This window comes from Canis lupus, chromosome 14 (assembly GCF_048164855.1).
Source record: "Canis lupus baileyi chromosome 14, mCanLup2.hap1, whole genome shotgun sequence".
In the NCBI taxonomy this organism is placed as follows: domain Eukaryota; kingdom Metazoa; phylum Chordata; class Mammalia; order Carnivora; family Canidae; genus Canis; species Canis lupus.
This window is the reverse complement of record NC_132851.1, coordinates 47,078,180-47,097,877: the sequence shown is the minus strand read 5'-3', so window position 1 is coordinate 47,097,877 and position 19,698 is coordinate 47,078,180. Positions and strand designations below refer to the sequence as shown.

Genomic DNA, 19,698 nt, shown 5'->3' with positions numbered 1-19,698 from the left:
CTGATTACAGGTTGTAGATAAGCATAATAGACTTTGCTCAGTACTAATGACCAGTAAGAAAACAGAGAAGTCTTTAATCTTGGTAGGTTTCTCTCCAAAGCAGACTGCCCAGTGAATATTCCTGGAACAGCAGACACGAGGTGAGGCCCAAGTGAATATGTATTTTCTGAAAAATCAGGGGAGTTCTTTCTTTAATGACATAAATGTAATTGTATACTATAGCTTTACCATTTTTTAAAAGACTTTTTGAGAGAGCACAAGCACGAGGTAGTGGCATAGGGGCAGAGGGAGGGGGCAAAGCAGACTCTCCACTAAGCAGGGACCCTGACCCTGGTGGGACCCCAGGATCCTGACCCGAGCTGAGGCGGAAGCTTAACAGATTGAGCTATGAGCTACCCAGGCGCCCCGTAGCTTTACCAATTTTTAGCTACATTTAATGCCCCAATTTCTAAGAAATCAAACATGCACTTAAGCTGGCAATCAAGGCAAGATAATTTTCCTAAATCTTAAATTGAAAATTGAATTTTCTGTGCATTTGCTGTTAATTATTACATTATTTTGAATAAATCATTTTCCTTTCTCTAGGCATTATGAAAAACCTACACTTCAGAGTCATAACAATGCTAATAAGTCTTTATTTTAGTGGAACAATGACCAACCCACCCAGAGAAAACAGTATTTTATTCAAATCTGAGTGCCAATGGAATGGGCATCATCTGACAAATTGTTCTTTTACCGGAAAGCATGATGTACCTGCGGACACACCGCAGGCAGCAGCCACAGTGGACTCAAGTGCCAGTTTCCTTAGGGTTCTCTTACAGTCTCCTATGAGAAGAGAAGACTGGAATACAAAGCATCTGGACCTCAGTAACCATCTCATTTCGAACATCACCTTAAGTCCTCTTGCACACTTCCGTGCTTTGGAAATACTAAACCTCAGCAACAGTTCCCTCCGCTCCATCTCGTTGGATCTACCCAGTGCTAAGTCCTTGTGGGGGAAACGCCACAGAAGCCACTTGAGAAATAGGCTTCCAAGTCTAAAGCTGTTAATTCTTCGAAGAAACAGCCTCAGTGACATCCCCGAGGGTAAGGCCAATTTTAAAAGATGGACTAGACCAAAGAATGAGATGTTTGTTTCCATGTTTGTTTTCAGTGTTGAGGAAATAGCTGAAAGGAAAGCAATTTTATCAGAACAAATAAATGAGTTTCTAAGTGGAATTTCAAGTTATAATATGTGGAATTCATAGTGCAATTAATCTCCCATTACTATAACTTAATTTGTCGAGAGACAAGTATTTAAGTGCTGAATAATAATGCATGATTTCAAATAACCTACTTTATCATATTTGTTACTAAAAATAGAAAAGCACTAAAAAATAACTAGTTCATGTACTTTCAATATGCAGCACAATTCAAATTAAGTTGCTATATTTATAATTTTTGTTTTGTTCAAATGCATTTTGCATCTATTTGTCTAATTGTCCTCCAAATGTAGACTAGAAATATGTTATTGATATATAACCAATATGTAAATTCCCATCTATTCTGGTATCTAGTAATCTACACAACCAATATTTTATTAAGAAAATGTATCAGATTCATAATCCATAGCCTCCTTTGCCTTTTTTTTTTTTTGCCTTTTTTCTTTTTTGCCTTTTTTAATATTCAAGAGTGCTAGACAATTTCATTTGGCTTTTTAGTCTTGGTCACTATATGCTAAGTATTTATATAAGACATTCTGCTAAAAAAGAAAATGTAAAGATACTGTCTTTTTTTTCTTCATCCCAAATTATGCATAGTTTTTCTTATTTTCAGTTCTTTCATATTTTTATTGTCTTGCTTTTTCTCCAGCTTTTGGTCTTGTTTTAAGCATCGTTTTGACAATAGCCTGCCAGGTGAAGGAATGACTATCCCAGTCACCATATCAACAAAATGGTGAGAGAAGGGGAGGAGCCTTCTCTTCCTAAGCTTGTCCATAAAAGCAATGTGCAGGATTATTTTCAGTGTAAAGCATAAAATAATTGCATCTTATTTTATAATTTTATTGTATTCTTATTTTTAGAAACCTGTTATTTGTAGATCATTGGTAATTGAAGAAAAATTTAAAGGAAGACACTAGTCCATGTAATACAGTTGACCCTTGTGCAGGTCCACTTGTACGTGGATTTTTTTTTTTTAATAAATACAATACTGTAAATATATTTTCTTTTCCTTCTGATTGTCTTAATAACATTATCTTTCCTCTAGCTTACTTTATTATAGTAATATAGTATATAATGTTTATAATATACAACGTATTTGTTCATTGACTTTTTGTTATGGGTAAGGCTTCTGGTCAACAGTAGGCTTTTTTTTTAATGATTTTATTTATTTATTCATGAGAGATACAGAGAAAGAGGTAGAGACATAGGAAGAAGTAGGCTTCCTGCTGGGAGCCCAATGTGGGACTCGATTCCAGGCCCTTTGCCTGAGCCAAAGGCAGAAGCTCAACCACTGAGCCACCCAGGTGCCGAACAGTAGGCTTTTTAGTTTTGGGGAAGCTGAAGTTATATATAAATTTTTTACTGTGGGAGGTCAGCATCCCTAAACCCTGTGTTGTTCAAAGATCAACTGTATATATTCTTTATGCCTTTGTACATATTTTTCTTTCAAAACTGGATCATACTTTCCATAATATTTCATAATTTGTATTTTCATATCAGTATATTTTGGACATCTTTATATAATTAAGCAATGTCATAAATAATATTTTAAATAGTTGAATAGCTTTTATATCCATATACATATGTTATAATTGAGTTAATCAAACAACATTTGGACTTTCCATTTTGTTTGCTTTAACTTTTTTTTTTGCTTTAACTTTTTAATGATCATCATTATAGCTACACGTATCCCTACAATATAACATTTTTTAAATAGTATGGTAGATGTGAATATCAACCCATAAATTCAAATATACTAGAGCTATAACCTTCTATTGTCTATAACTCAACATAATTTCTGAGCCCCCATTCTAGTAGGGTCTGTTGGGGATTGGGTGTAGATACTTGTACTTAACATCAGTCTTTCATGGGCTTTCTTTTGCTTTCCCCAAATTTGTGCCACAGCTGTAAAATCGTATACCCTGAAAAGGCATCAAAGTGTGTATGCATGTGCATGCATGTGCTTGTGTGTGTGTGTGTGTGTGTGTGTGTACGTCCCTTACACCTGCCAGCCAGAGAACATTTCCTTTCAGTTTTTTCAGTTTGGAGAAAATCCTTCCCATTTTTTGTTTCTTCAAAACCCTCTGTCTAAATCTACAAATTCCTTTCCTTTAAAGGTTTAGGCCTTTGGAAAACAAAAGCCAGAAAGACTTGTAGTCTCCTCTGTTTTCTGCCCTGCACTGCGCCTTCCCTAGGGTAATTAACACAGAGCCTACTTTCTGCTTGCATGGGAAGAAATGGAAAGAGAGAAATAGAGTTAAAAGATTAATAGGTCAAAATATCCTACCACTGAACATATTTCCTTAAGGCAGATGAATTCCCCAGAGCTAGCTGGAAGTCAGAGGGAATACAATTTCATTTAAGGACCAGACACCCCTTATAAAATGCACATCCAACCCCACCTTCCTTTTCCAAGTTGCACTTCTGCCTCCCCAAATATCAGGAAAAATGTTAAACTTGGAAAAGAGAAGAAAAAGTGAAATGCGCAAATTGTATATCTGAAATTCTACTAGAATTCTAGCAAATGAAGCCAGAGAGAGATGAATGAAACCAACAGGTGATGGAAGGCCAGTGTAAGCCCTGAATCTAATTGGATATAATTCAGAGTTCTTTTATCCATAGCATTTTGTGATTTGAATTATTTTCCTCTAATCATCATATATTTCAGCTGAGCCTCTGTAACATCCCTCTGCCATTTAGTGATTCTGTGACCGTGGCTCAGTCACTTTGACTTTGAAATCCCATTTTGGAGAGAAAGAGCTGATAAAGAAGTGCTGCCTGGAGTACCATTCTGTTTCTGACCTTCCCTTTGTTCTTGGATTCCTTTGTAACTAAGCCTGTTTATAGGCAATTTTGGGGGGCCCCTGGCTGGCTCAGTACAGCATGCCGCTCTTGATCTTGGGGTTGTGAATTTGAACCCCACATTGGGGGTACAGTTTACTTCAAAAAAACTTTTTTAAAAGGGTAACATCTTGATAATGTAAGATTTACACATAGAATTGTTGTGAGGATTAAAGGAAAAATGTATTTCAAGAGCCTAATGTAACGTAGCACTTGGCATAATAGATGGTAGCTATTAAAATATGTGAAAAGTACTTTGTATACTTGTAAAGTACTTTGCAAATATTAGTTATTTTTACTCTCTTGGCACAAATTGAGAATAGCAATCTATTTAGAAACAAATTATAAATTCCGTTTTGTCTAAATCTCAAGTTATCTTTTAAAATGTTAAATAACTACTGCAGTAGATGGAACTCCTAGCCCACGATAATTCCTGAGCAGAGACTCATTTGTATCCACCTGTTTATATAAGTGCTTGTGCTCCTCTAAAATAATATTCGAGATTCTCACAAAGTGGCAGTCAAGCAACTGGCCTTGCAGCACATGTGTACTTTTATAAATCACGGCCCCCGTCTTAAAATGGTGACAGCTTAAAGAAGCAACAGAAAGTTGCTTTCACCCCGGAAAGCCCACCTCTGTAAGAGTGACAGATCACAGTGACTCACTCAGTGTTAACTGATCCCGTATCATCAGAGTCAGCTGCGATGTCACCAATAAGCTTCATGTTGGGAAAATACCCAAAGGAGGTGCCAGTCAATGCAATTTACCAGTTAGCCAGCTATGAATTTAACCTTACTGATGATTCCACCTTCCTCACATATTTCTGGAGTGCAGCGTTAATAACAGAAAATCAGTTTCAAAACATTTAAAACAACGGGATCAATCTCCAGTTAAACTGTCCTACCTTCATCAAGCAACATTTTTGGAGTACCCGTAGAGCCCCCTGAAGTGTAAAGGCCCGACATCTTACTGGGATTCCAACTAGGTTGACAGGCCAGATTTGACTGCCTGATACTGGACACACTAAATTCTGGAACCCAAGAGATAAATGTGTTGCAGATGAGAGGACGTAATCCCTGACTTCTGAAACTGGTGGAGGAAAAAAAATATATATATATATATAACCAGTGTATGGTAAAAAAACAAAAATATTTTGTATTCTTTTTTTTTTTTCAGGGAATTAAATATTTCCTCCTGGTTGCTATTAGATTTTAAAAATACCAATAACCTGCGTTCTCAAAACCAGGTCAGGTTCTAAAATAACAACATGAATGTATGCCAGTAAGCTAAGAGGGTAAGGTCTTTGGCTCACCTATATAAGATTGACCACATTAAGGGCTACCCTTATGAATCAAATATCTTGTCTAGGACCATTCCAGACTCTTCTGATTCTTTTTTTTTTTTTTTTAAGAGTTATACTGTTTTTTTTAATTATTATTATTTATGATAGTCACAGAGAGAGAGAGAGAGAGGCAGAGACACAGGCAGAGGGAGAAGCAGGCTCCATGCACCGAGAGCCCGATGTGGGATTCGATCCCGGGTCTCCAGGATCGCGCCCTGGGCCAAAGGCAGGCACTAACCCGCTGCGCCACCCAGGGATCCCAACTCTTCTGATTCTTAATGCTCTTTGAACTTGAAGCCATAACCTCCTGAATGTCACTATTTATGTCACCAGGTTATCATTTTTAAGAGAACATTTAAGAAGTTCATAGTCCAAAGGAATGTTCCCAAGGCAGTTTAACGTCCGGGTGTACCCTCTGTGGCCTTTCTGCTAATAGGCACTGAGATAATTTCTTGGAAACAATAAAACGCCTTTGGCCACTTAAAGGCAAAGGCTAATCGGATTCTTGTCCCCCACGGCTTATGATCATAAGAAAGCAGTTCAATAATTAATCCCTTCTCCACAAAAGTGCCTCCACATTTTCCTCCCAGTGTTCAACCCCCCTCCCTTGAAACATGGCATCTACCCTCTGATGTCCAAGCCCCAGCCCTGAATGCCCCTCCCAACTTCTTTTGTTCACCTGAGTTCCCCCTCATCCTTGATGCACCACACAAAATCTCTAAAAGAACACATTTCTCCCCATTGAGAAACACAGCCAAGTGTCATGGACAAGTTTACTCAAATTTCCCACCTCTATCCTGGGAGACCCCAAACAAACAACATCATTTCTAGGACCCCACCAGTTCCCTTCATACAATTAAACCTTAATTCTCTAACATTGGAAGTAGATGGAAATTTTTCATGTAGAAGGTGTAACTGAACTTAACTCCTATCTGAAGGTTTACCTTCCTCTTGGGGATCTTAGCTTGATACTAGGGAGTCAATTAAGGAGGTATCCTTGTAACTCTCTGCCTTCAAAGTCCCTACCCCCCATGCTTAGGATGTTCTGGTCCCATCCTTCTTATTTACTCTTTGTTTGTTTGGGGGGGGGGTTTGGTTTTATTTAAATTCAATTAATTAACATTACCGTATTATTGGTTTCAGAAGTAGAGGTCAGTAATTCCTCAGTCTTATATAACACCCAGGGCTCATCACATCACGTGCCCTCCTTAATGCCCTTCACCCAGTTACCCCGCCTCCTCACTCCTCTCCCCTCCAATGACCCTCAGTTTGTTTTCTATGATTAAGAGTCTCTTGTGGTTTGTCTCCCACTCTGATTTCATCTTGTTTTTTTTTCCTCTCTTCCCCCACAATCCTCTGTTTCCTCTCTTATTTTTTTTAAATTTTTTTTTTAATTTTTATTTATTTATGATAGTCACAGAGAGAGAGAGAGAGAGAGAGAGAGAGGCAGAGACATAGGCAGAGGGAGAAGCAGGCTCCATGCACCAGGAACCTGATGTGGGATCCAATCCCGGGTCTCCAGGATCGCGCCCTGGGCCAAAGGCAGGCGCCAAACCGCTGTGCCACCCAGGGATCCCTGTTTCCTCTCTTAAATTCCCCATGAGTGAGATCCTTCTTATTTACTCTTAAACTCTTCTTCTATACTCTTATACTTCTTGTATTATTCTATTTACCTGTTAATTGACCTTAAACAAGACACTTAACCTATCAAAACCTGCCTGGTTCTTATTTTTAACTGCGGATGATGATGATGGCACCTACAGGAAGGATATGAGGGGTAGCGATAGTGTTTGTAAAAACTTTAACACAGAGAGTGCTGATACACGTAAAACATTTCTCATATAAAACATTTCTCATCTGGTACATAACAGGTGCTCAAAATGTCAGTTACCATCTAGTGCCTTTTGACCACCCTGAGTCTCCAATTCTGTTCCCCATGCCAGTCTTTGCTATCATGGTCACTTCTGTGATTTGAGGTACAACGGGTAACTGTAGGTGGTTTCCGTTCTCTTTCTGCAGAAGTTCAGAGTTCATATGAAGTTCCGAGTACCCATCAACAATCCTGTTGCTACTGTTCAGGCTTCTGTAAGTCTGTACATTGTTGAGAGGCCCCTGCTTCTCTGTCATCTGAGCACACTTTGATCTCCCTTTGACTCTCTGAACCACACTGACCTGTGAGACCATCACCACTATCAAGATATAATGAACTATCCATACCCCTAAAAGCTTCCTCATGCCCCTTGTAATCTATCTTTCCCACCCATCCTCTCCCCTCAATCCAAGTGAACACTGATCTTTCTGATGCTATAGATTTGTTTGTATTTTCTATAATTTTATATTCATGCAATCATATGTACTTTCATTTTTTGGTATAGATCCTTGCATTCAGCATAATTATTCTGAGATTCATCCACGGTGTTGTCTGTATTAAAATTTTGTTCCTTTTCATTGCCAGAATTCCATTGTATAGATATGCATTTACCTGTTACTGGACACTTAGGCTGTCTTTTTTGACTATTATAAATAAAGCTGCTAGCTAAAGGGATGGAGAAAGATAAACCATTACGTAAACACTAATCAAAAGAAGAGTGGAGGGATCCCTGGGTGGCGCAGCGGTTTGGCGCCTGCCTTTGGCCCAGGGCGCGATCCTGGAGACCCGGGATCGAATCCCACATCGGGCTCCCGGTGCATGGAGCCTGCTTCTCCCTCTGCCTGTGTCTCTGCCTCTCTCTCTCTCTCTCTCTCTCTGACTATCATAAATAAATTAAAAAAATAAAAAAAAATAAAAAAAAAGGAAGAGTGGAGTGGCTATATTAATTTCAGACAAAGTTTCCTTTAGAACCAGGAAACTATCAAGGTTAAATACAGCACTATATAAAGAGAATAAAGGGGTCAATTCTTGAAGACGACCTAATAATTTTAAACATAAATCCACCTAACAACAGAGTGTCAAAATATATGAGGAAAAACTGACAACTGAAAAGAGAATTAGAAAAATCCACTATAGTTGGTGACTCCCAGCACTCCCCGGTCAACTAACAGATTAAGCAGGCAGGTGATCAATAAGGATGTAGTTGACGTGAATATCACTCTCAATCAACTTGATCAAATTGGCATGTATAGAATACTCCCTCCAACAACAGTAGAATACACATTATTTCAAGCTTACATGAAATATTTACCAGGACAGACCTCGTTCTGGACCATAAAACACATCTTAACATATTTGAATAACAAATCATGCAAAGTATGTTCTCAGATTACAGTGGAATTAAGCTTGGAAATTAGCAACAGAAAGCTGCAAACCCCTCAAAGCTCTCGGAATTAAAATAACACATTTCTAGGTAACACATGTCACAGAAGAAATCTCAAGAGGGATTTGAAAATATTTTAAACTAAGTGAAAATGAAAATTCAGTTTGTCAAAATTTGCGGGATGTGGCAAAAGCAGTGGTTAGAGGGAAATGTATAGCATTAAAAGCATCCACTGGAAGAAAAGTCTAAAATCAATAACATAAGTTTCCTCCTTGGGAAAGTAAAGAAGTAAGAGCAATGTAAGCTTAAAGCAAACAGAAAAAAAGAAATCATAGAAATCCCAGCAGAGGGGCACCTGGTGACTTAGTGGTTGAGCATCTGCCTTCAGCTCAGCACGGGATCCCGGGATCCTGGGATGGAGTCCTGCATGGGGCTCCCTGCAGGGAGCCTGCTTCTCCCCCTGCCTATGTCTCTGCCTCTCTGTGTGTCTCTAACGACTAAATAAATAAAATCTAAAAAAAAAAAAAAAAAAGAAAGAAAAAAGACAAGAAAAATCGCAGCAGAAATCAGTGGAATTTAAAACAGGAAAAACAATAGATAAAATCAAAACCATAATGTTTCTTTGAAAAAAATAAAGCTAATAACCCTTTAGCCAAAAAGAAAAAAAAACAAGATGACACAAGTTGCCACTATCCGAGATAAAAGAGGGGTCATTGCTACTGTTCCTATCAACATTTAAAAAAATAATAAAACAGTCTTTATAGTAATACATGCTTTTGTTTCTCTTGGATGAATAACCTAGGTGTAGAATGGCTGAGCTGTATGTCAAGTAGATGTCTAACTTTTGAAGAAATTGCCAGTCCTGTGTGCAGTGGTCATATCATTTTAAATTCCCACCAGCATTGTGTAAGAATTTCAGTTGTCCTATATCCTTACCAGATATGGGCAATCTTTTTAATTTTAGTCATATTAATAGATGAAAGTGGTATATCATTGTGGTTTTAATTTGGATTTCCCAAATGACTAATGATATTGAATATCTTTCTGTGTGCTTATTTGCCATCTGTGTATCTCCGATGATGCATATAAATCTTTGGCCAATTTCTACTTTTTTTTAAATTATTGAGTTTTGGGGCACCTGGGTGGCCCAGTGGAATAACCATCTGCCTTCAGCTTAAAGGTCATGATCCCAGGGTCCTGAGATCAAGCCCTGCATTGGGCTCCTTTCTCAGAGGGGAGCTTGCTTCTCCCTCTCTTTCTATCACTCCCCCACTTGTGTTCTCTGTCAAAGAAATAAATAAAATATATTTTTTAAAAATCTATGAAAGAAGAGAAAAAATTTATTAAAAAATTATTGAGTTTTGAATGTTCTTTATATATTCTGGATACAAGACTTTTCAAGATATATCATTTGCAAATATTTTCTCCCAGATTATGGCTTGAGTATTTATTGTTTTAACAATGTCTTTCAAAGAGCAGAATTTTATTTATTTTTTTTAAAGATTTATTTATTTATTCATTCAGAGAGAGTGAGAGAGAGGCAGAGACACAGGCAGAGGGAGAAGCAGGCTCCATGCAGGAAGCCCAATGTGGGACTCGATCCCGGGTCTCCAGGATCACACCCTGGGCTGCAGGCGGCGCTAAACCGCTGCGCCACCAGGGCTACCCAAAGAGCAGAATTTTAAATTTTTGTGAAGTACAGTTCATCACTTTGTTAATGTATAATTTGTGTTTTGGTGTCATATCTAAGAAATCTTTGCCTAATCCAAAGTCACAAAGATTCTCTCCTATGTTTTCTTCTAGAAGTTTTATAACTTTACTTTTTTACATTTTATATATTAGGTTTATGATGTCTTTACATTTGGGTTTAAATTTAGGTTTATGATGTTTTAAAATAGTTCAAGTTAATTTTTTTGTACACGGTATGAATAACATATAGAAGTTTTAAAGATATGCAATTATTCCAGCACCATTTGTAGAAAAGACTATTTTTTTCCCCATCCTTTTACGTGTATCCTATCCATGTTTCTATATTTAAAGTGGATTTCTTGTAGGAATTATATAGCTGACTCTTGAATTTTTATCCAAACTTGGAATCTTTGCCATTTATTTGGTGTTTTAGGCTATTATTCATATCTATCATCTTGATTTTTTTTCTATTTGTTCCTTCTCTTCTTTGTTCCTTTTATCTTTTTTCTGCCTTTCTTGCATTCATTGCATATTTTTAAAAGTAATCCAATCTCCTTTGTAGGCTTACTAGCCATAATTCTTTGCTATTGCATTTTAGTGATTGCTTTGGGGTTTCCAATATACATCCTAACATCACAAGAAATTTTAACAATACTCTTCCACCTTTCTTCTATTGTTTGTGCTAGTATTGTCATACATTTTACCCCTACATATAAGTCTCACAATACATGTTAAATTTTTTACTTTAAACATGGGCCTGTCCATGTCTTTTTTTTTTTTTTTTTTGGTATGAAATGTTCATGGTTAAACAGTAATGCTTACGAGATCTGAATTTCTTTTTTTTTTATTTAAATTTATTTTTTATTGGTGTTCAATTTGCCAACATATAGAATAACACCCAGTGCTCATCCCATCAAGTGTCTACCTCAGCGCCCGTCACCCAGTCACCCCATCCCCCACCCACCTCCCCTTCCACCACCCCTAGTTCGTTTCCCAGAGCTAATAGTCTTCCATGTTCTGTCTCCCTTTCTGATATTTCCCACTTATTTTTCTCCTTTCCCCTTTATTCCCTTTCACTATTATTTATATTCCCCAAATGAATGAGACCATATAATGTTTGTCCTTCTCTGATTGACTTATTTCACTCAGCATAATACCCTCCAGTTCCATCCGCGTTGAAGCAAATGGTGGGTATTTGTCGTTTCTAATGGCTGAGGAATACTCCGTTGTATACATAAACCACATCTTCTTTATGCATTCATCTTTCGATGGACACCGAGGCTCCTTCCACAGTTTGGCTATTGTGGCCATTGATGCTAGAAACATCGGGGTGCAGGTGTCCCGGCATTTCATTGCATCTGTATCTTTGGGGTAAATCCCCAACAGTGCAATTGCTGGGTTGTAGGGCAGATCTATTTTTAACTCTTTGAGGAACCTCCACACCGTTTTCCAGAGTGGCTGCACCAGTTCACATTCCTACCAACAGTGCAAGAGGGTTCCTCTCCACATCCTCTCCAACATTTGTGGTTTCCTGCTTTGTTAATTTTCCCCATTCTCACTGGTGTGAGGTCGGATCTCACTGTGGTTTTGATTTGTATTTCCCTGATGGCCAGTGATGCGGAACATTTCCTCATGTGCTTGTTGGCCATGTATGTGTCTTCCTCTGTGAGATTTCTCTTCATGTCTTGCCCATTTCATGGTTGGATTGTTTGTTTCTTTGGTGTTGAGTTTAAGAAGTTCTTTACAGATCTTGGAAACCAGCCCTTTATCTGATACGTCATTTGCAAATCTCTTCTCCCACTCTGTAGGTTGTCTTTGAGTTTTGTTGACCGGTATCTTTTGCTTTGCAAAACTTCTTATCTTGATGAAGTCCCAATAGTTCATTTTTGCTTTTGTTTCTCTTGCCTTCATGGATGAATCTTGCAAGAAGTTACTGTGGCCGAGTTCAAAAAGGGTGTTGCCTGTGTTCTCCTCTAGGATTTTGATGGAACCTTGTCTCACATTAAGATCTTTCATCCATTTTGAGTTTATCTCTGTGTATGGTGCAAGAGAGTGGTCTAGTTTCATTCTTCTGCATGGGGATGTCCAATTTTCCCAGCACCATTTATTGAAGAGACTTTTTTCCAGTGGATAGTCTTTCCTCCTTTGTCGAATATTAGTTGACCATAAAGTTGAGGGTCCACTTCTGGATTTTCTATTCTGTTCCATTGATCTATGTGTCTGTTTTTGTGCCAGTATGAATTTCAATCCTAGCTCCATAGCTCCACCTACCATGACGTGGGGCAACTTCTTAACTTCACTGCACCTAGGTTTTGCCATTTACAAGATGATAAAACCCTCAGGGCTCTAAAAGGATTAAAAGGAAATGTTGGGGGCACCTGGGTGGCTCAGTCAGTTAAACATCTGCCTTGGGCTCAGGTCCTGATCCCAGGACCCTGGGCTCAGGTCCTGATCCCAGGACCCTGGGATCAGGCCCCACGTTGGGCTCCCTGCTTGGCGGGGAGCCTGCTTCTCCTCCCTCTGCTGCTCCCCTGCTGGTGTGCTCGCTCTCTCTCTCTCTCTCAAATAAATAAATAAAATCTTTAAAAATAAAAAAAAATAAATCAAAGGAGATGTTTGTGAAGTGCTTAGAGCATAAAGTGAGTATATCATTAAATAGGAGTTTTAAAATGATTTCTTCCCTCCACTGAGCTCCTAGGGTCCATGTTAAGCAGTGAGATACTACAGAACTATGATCTCACACCCACCTAGAGGCAATGTTGAGGAAACCATAGCTTCTTTCATACTGGTGTCTTATGCTGCACTTTTTTCTCACAGACCCATATGTTGACATATTAAAAGGTGTAGGACTATTCTTCACAAAGAAACATATTTTCTCTAGGGGTTATATTCAAACTACTTTACAACTGGCCTGTAGCCTGGGCTTTCAGTTGTGTGCCTAGGGCAGTGGGGCTGCACACAAAGGCCCGGCCATGGTTATTTACAAACCAACATGGAAGTATTTCTTGCTAGCCTATGGCAGCTAAATTTCAGCCTGGGTTCTCTCCCATTTTTCTTAAACATGCCGCTTCTTGGCCTATCCTTTGTTTTCCTGCTTTTGATAGAGGCATGAGTACAAAGAAATCTTCTTCTGTAAGTGCCTGCCCCATCTAAAGCAGGCAGCCCTCATTCAGCTCTAGCCCAACATTGTCTTGTGCCTGTTGGGACTTCCAATTTTTCAAAGAGATGCTAGAAATGCAAATTTTTGCATTGAGTCTTTAATGTTAGCTCAGTAATTTTTAAATCTCTCTGCGGGTCACACACTGTGACCTCCAGCTTATTGAATACATACTATATTCCAGGCACTGCAAGAGTTAACAACACTATGAGTTCTGCCTCCAGAAGGTACTAAAGTATCTGATGGAAGAGGCAGGGAGGCAAACAACAGTTCATTTTACAGTAGGAGGGTGGGGGTGTAACTGCTTGTATGACCGGGAGCTTTTTCTTGTGTGTATGTCTTATCACTCCGACACAAGGATGCTATGCTCTATTTGTCCTCAGCACTAAGTGCCTAGCTCGTTATGTTGTGATTGAGTTGTCTAATGGTCTCTTACGTAATCCGTACAGCTGATATGAACCTATGATAACATCAATGTATGGCTTTTTACATTAAGTCATCATCTCTGCATAATCAGTCTGATAATGAGTGCCTTGCAGACCGTAGACAAGGAATAAACCCTTCTGGAATTGAACCAACCTGATCTCTTAAGTAGCAGTTGGTTAAAGACACAAACTACGTTCGAGGGGCGCCTGGGTGGCTCAGTTCAGCGCCTGTCCTGGGCTCAGGTTATGACCTGGGGGTCCTGGGGTCCAGCCTGCCAGGGACTCCCTGCTCAGTGAGGAGTCCGCTTCTTCCTCTCCCTCTGTCTCTCCCCCCTCACTCGTGATTTCTCTCTCTTTCAAATAAATAAATAAAACCCTTTAAAAAAAAAGAAAAAAGACACAAACTACATGTGAGAACAGAGCAGAAGGAAAATGTGAAAATGCAGGGCATCCTTGTGAGACTCATATGGGAAATCAGATTTGGAAGTCTGCTCTGACTGGCACCTCCTTCTCAGCCTTTATGTTCTGTGCCAAATGGGCCTCCTGGTTTACTCTCTGGAATCAAGTGAAATACAGAGACAGAGACCAAAACCACATTAGATTGTCTTGTCCGGAAACAAAACCTAGCTACAACTTATTATGTCTGGAAAATAGCAAGGCCTAGAAATGTTACAGCATCCACAGTAACTCTTGAGTGTTACTACCACTGATGGTTTAGTTCATCTCCTTCCCTCCCCTTGCTCAGAATGTCTGTATCTGTTTGCATGTGGCTCTTTCTCCCCCAAGAACGTTGGAATCATACTCTAGGCTGTTCTGCAACTGAACACTGTCCCTCCCAGGCGGGCCGTGGTTCCTGTACATCTCCCCTGGCTCTCTAAGCCTGGGGGATGCAGCGCAGGATCGCGTACCCTACCCCATTGAACCAGTCCTCCTTGGACGGCCACGCAGGGTGTCTCCATTGCTTCACCCTTATAAACAATGTTACAGTACATATCACCCATTTATATTTTAATGTGCTTTTTCATTTTAATAGGATTATGGAAACTGAAGTCATTACAGAGTCTGGATCTGTCGTTCAACAGGATATCGCAGATCGGTTTGTCTGACTTTCAGAACTGCCTGCGGCTGGAGAACCTCTACTTAAAGAGCAACAAGATAGTCCAGATTCATCCAGAAGCCTTCAAGGACCTCAAGAAGTTACAGGTTATAAAATGACTTTTAGAGCTTTTCCAATAGGCAGACATCTGGGCAATTACATTAAAAGAATATTTCTATTGAAGAGCTCCTCGCCCAGGAGTACTGGCTATTAGTCAAAATCTAGAGATTTTAGAGTCTGTTTTAAGACTCTGCTGAAATTGCTGAAGTCTCTCTCTTGCCTCAAAAATCAAATGCCTCAGTAATGGATGTGAGTTTTACTCGAACATAACACTCAGCAGCAAAAACTGGCACATTTTTCTAAATCAAATTAAACCCAACTCCAAGCTTCCACTTACCAGTTGGCAAGAAATTCCCTCTGAGTTATAAGTCGAGGCTCCCTCCCTGAGCTGCAGGGTGGGTCAAAGGTCCCTGGGGTCTTGTGCAGTCTGGAGCACTTGCGGAGGTTCCCCCTGCCCCCGGGGCAATGCTGAGCTGTCCGGAACCGGGCTATACAGGGCTCTGAAGGCCTGTGACACTGTTGCTTTCAAACCCAAACCCATTATTTTATTTCAAATAATAAAAATGATGATACTAACAGCTCATATCTGTAGAGTACTTACCACATGCCACCTACTGTTCTAAACAAATGTCGGACTCATCCTGGGGGCTCTGTGTCACATTTTGGAGCTGCAGTGCCTGTCTCTCAGGCACCTTGAGGTTTATCTCACTGAAGAACTGACAGCTGTGAAGGGGAGGATCCCCCGAAGCCCTGCTCCAGGCTGGGCAGCCTCAGCTCCTTCCCTCAGCACCTTCCTCCAACCTCCCCACAGTGTTCCTTTAGAAAGGCCTCCAGTGTGACATCTAGCGATGTCCTAGGTAAAGATTCAGTCCCCCATATCCTCCATCACACACCCTCACTCTGTATATAGGCCAGCATCGTTCAATAGAAACAAATTGTGAGCCGCACATGCAATTTTAGATGTTCTAGTAACTGGATTCAGAAAGGAAAAAATAAGCAGGTGCATTTCATGTAGTAACATATTTTGTAACCCACAATACCCAAATATTATCTCTTACCCATGTAACCAATATAAAAATTATTCATGAGATATTTTACATCATTTTTCACACTTAAGACTTCAAACCCTGGTGTATATTATACACACCCTTGTCCCAACATGACTAGTTATGTTTCAATGCTCGAAAGTCACGTGTGGCTAAGGGCCGTCATATTGGGCAGCATCGACATAGACAGCGGCTGTTTCCCAGTTTTATAAAAAGTGTTATTCAAGTACGGGTGCAAGACAAATTTCCAACTGCCACCTTTCAGCCAGCGCCCCCCGCCCCCCAGTCCCTCCGCTATTGAAGGGAGGAGAGTGAAGCAGTGGTAAGGTGGGTGGACTCTGGGCTCAGCTGCCTGGCTTGAGATCTAGGCTCTGCCCCTTTGCAGGCACACAATCTTGGGCAAGTCACCGTATCTCTCTGTGCCTCTGTTTTCTCGTCTGAAAAATGGAGGTAACTTCATTCCTTTCTCATAAATTAAATGTTTTAATGCATTCGCAGCACTTTAGTGCATAGTGCTTCGAATAGTACTTGGAATATAGCAAGCTCTTTATCAATACAGACTGCGTATAGAAATTCTCAAGTGGCCACAGCACCCTACTCTTGAACATACAAATCTGGTCATGCCACTTCTTGTTAAAAATCCTTCTAAGCAAAATAAATAAATAAATAAAATAAAAAACAATCCTTCTAAGCTTTCACAACAAGGGCCTGGCCCCTGCCTGTCTCTCCAACCTCTTTGCAAACCACTCTCCCTTGCTCACTGCACTCCTGCTTCTATCTTCACACCAAGGCTGAAAGAGCACACACGGATCCTCCTCTCCCTGGGAGAGCTAACTCTTACGAATCCTTCCAATGTCACTTCTTCAAGGAAGCCTTCCTGGGGCCTCCACATTGAATTAGCTGCCCTTTTATATACACTTATAATGTGCTATGCTTTTTCCTCATTGCAGTTCTCACAACTCAATTTATTTAATTATAGGTACGGTTCATTGTTAATGCCTATATCCCCATAATCTCTTTAAGGACATACATCATGATCTATCTTGTTTTAGTGCTTAGCTTATGTCTAATTCATAACACATTTAAAAATACTCGCTGAACAAAAATGGATGATGATCCTGAATAGGTACATTACAAATGACTACTAATTTAGCAGCCTAAAGCCACACACATATTATCTCATGATCTGGGGAGTCAGGAAGCCAGGCAAGGACCTGGGTCCTTTGCTAAGGGTATCTCAAGAGGCTGAAGTCAAGATGTTGGCCAGGGTTGGAGACTCACCTGAAGGCCCAGCTGGAGATGGACCCACTGCCAAGCTTACGCGGTTGTCAGCAAGACTCAGTTCCTTGTGGGCTATGGAAGTGAGGCTCGGTTCCTCACTGGCTGTCAGCCTTAGCCTGCCTTCAGGTCGTGTCACGTGGGCCTCTCCATAGGGCAGCTCACTTTAGAGCCCGAGTAGAGAGCCTGCTAACAAGAAAAACATTACAATCTAGATGATGTAATCACGGGAGTGACATCACATTGCTTTTGCCATACTCGATTGCTTAGAACCAAGTCATAGCCCCTGCCTACACTCTAAGGGAGGAGAGTCCTCAAGGGCATCAAGACCAGGTGGCAGGACCACTGGGGACCATCTTTGCCACGGTAATTATCAGAGCAGATGAGAAAGTCCACTCAACTTGGCAGTGCTCCCCAGCTCCCCACAAGTAGGCTGCTGGATTGCCTGGGAACCTCCCCTAGTATACTATACACTGATTATAAGTGTATTTGTGGGTGTGATTGCCCTGTGTCTGTTGTTACTTCCTATGCATTCTTACTGTGCTTCATAAGTGTTCTGTAGCTCACAGGTAAGAACTGCTACAGGCAAACTAAAAACCAGCCCCAAGAATATTTTAAATCATCTGTAATTCTCACTTCATCTGAACTGCCCAGAATCACACAATTCCTCCTTCTCCATGATCCCTTCTCCATGTTTGGCAATAACTCTAAAAACTGGTTTTGGAACTTGGTGAACATATTTGGTACCAGAAAGCTGAATATCAAAATAGATGTTGGGTTTTTTTTCCACTTTCAGGAGATGAATTTAGTACTTGCACTATGCTATGTGTCTTCCCATGTGGGAATCTTTTCAAAAGCCGGATAGATTTTTCGAAGCATAAATTCATCATTGTGTTTAGATCAAATGAAATAAGTTCCACCGACATTTCAAATTAGCATTCCTTTTCTTAATTGTTCCCATTCTTCTTAGAGGCAGTGATTTGTGTAGCAACATTAGATGCCTCTCCCAATCTTTTCTATAATGTACACCCCTCTCGGATGATGGTGGATGGCTTTTTCTTTAGGCAAATGAGACTGTTCTGCTTTCATCTTTCCTCAGAAATTATTCCTCCTAAATCATTCTATTAGCTTTCTGTTCCTGCTCCAGTTTTGTTTTTCAGTTCCATGATTTGTAATATAATAAGATGCTGGGATGAAGAAAATGCAGATATGCCCTAAAAGGCAAATAACTACCTGAAACACATCGGAGTGTTTCACTGTGTTGCTGAGGAGGGGTACATAAGGAAAGCTACTGATCCCAGGCAAGGCCTGGCCAAGTGAAGTGGCCTTTGCTCCCCTTACCTCCCCCACCTCCCAAGTCTCCTCCTTCCTGTTTCAGGCAACCTCCCTTTGGGCGTCAAGACTACTTGGTTGCTCAGTGCTGGAAAGGTCATCCTCACTACCTAAATTCAGGGAGAATTCTGATTCTATACTTTGTGGTCTTGGTCGTGGTGCTGTTTGATTGTTTGAATCATCTCTTCTTAGGAATTTATATAACCCAAGATGCCAGTGCTGTTTTTCCCCCTGATGTTTAAAAAACAATTGACCTGGATAACATTCAGCCTCTCTGGCTGTCATCCATGGCCCACTTTTTTTTTTTCCTTCCAGCAAGGTTTGCATTTTCTCTTTTATGATTTTCTCTTCTTCTGATTACCACCTGCCCCTCCCTAAGCCCCTTGACCCCACCCTGCTGCCTCCTGCCCCAGGCCTCCTCCACCCAGCCTGTTATTCCCGTGCAGTGAACCCAGGCTCCAAGAGGGCGTGTTCCAGAGTGGAAGGTACACAGCTGTGGAGCTAGATCACATTTCAACTCTGCCATTTCATTCATTCATTCATTCATTCATTCATTCCCTTCTCCATTATTTACTGAGCGTTCACTGTGTACCAGGCCCTGGTTCTACAGGGGCTGTGTGGTATGCACTGTGTGACCTAGCCCAGTTTACTACTCTGTGAAAGGTGGGGAGGGGGAGGGAGAGGAAGCTTTTGGGAAGATTGGAGACAATATATGTGAAACACCCAGGAGAATGCCTGGTACACAGCAGCACTCTGCGAACAATAGCTAGAGCTACACCCAACTGCTTTCCCTGCTGTATCATGCCACTATCATATTCAACTTCAACAGATCCTGCTCTGTGTTTCTAGAGCCACTGAAGCCCTTGTTGTTCCCCAGGTTCCCGTTCATTTCTGATTAGACTAGCAAAATTAGTCATCTTGTGAATACTAGGTAGCTACGGATACTGATATCTCAGGGGGACCCTTGAGATCATCG

At 40.4% G+C, this 19,698-nt stretch overlaps 1 protein-coding gene across 1 annotated transcript in view; it reads left to right on the top strand.

Annotated features, from left to right (window-relative positions):
- LRRC66 (leucine rich repeat containing 66) overlaps nt 1–19,698 on the top strand; it is a 29,585-nt gene that overhangs the window by 1,897 nt on the left and 7,990 nt on the right. Inside the window, exons 2-3 of the mRNA XM_072773928.1 lie at nt 586–1,086; nt 14,944–15,113. Coding sequence (XP_072630029.1) covers nt 591–1,086; nt 14,944–15,113 — 666 coding nt within the window. The 5' untranslated portion in view covers nt 586–590. The remainder of the gene's footprint in view (nt 1–585; nt 1,087–14,943; nt 15,114–19,698) is intronic.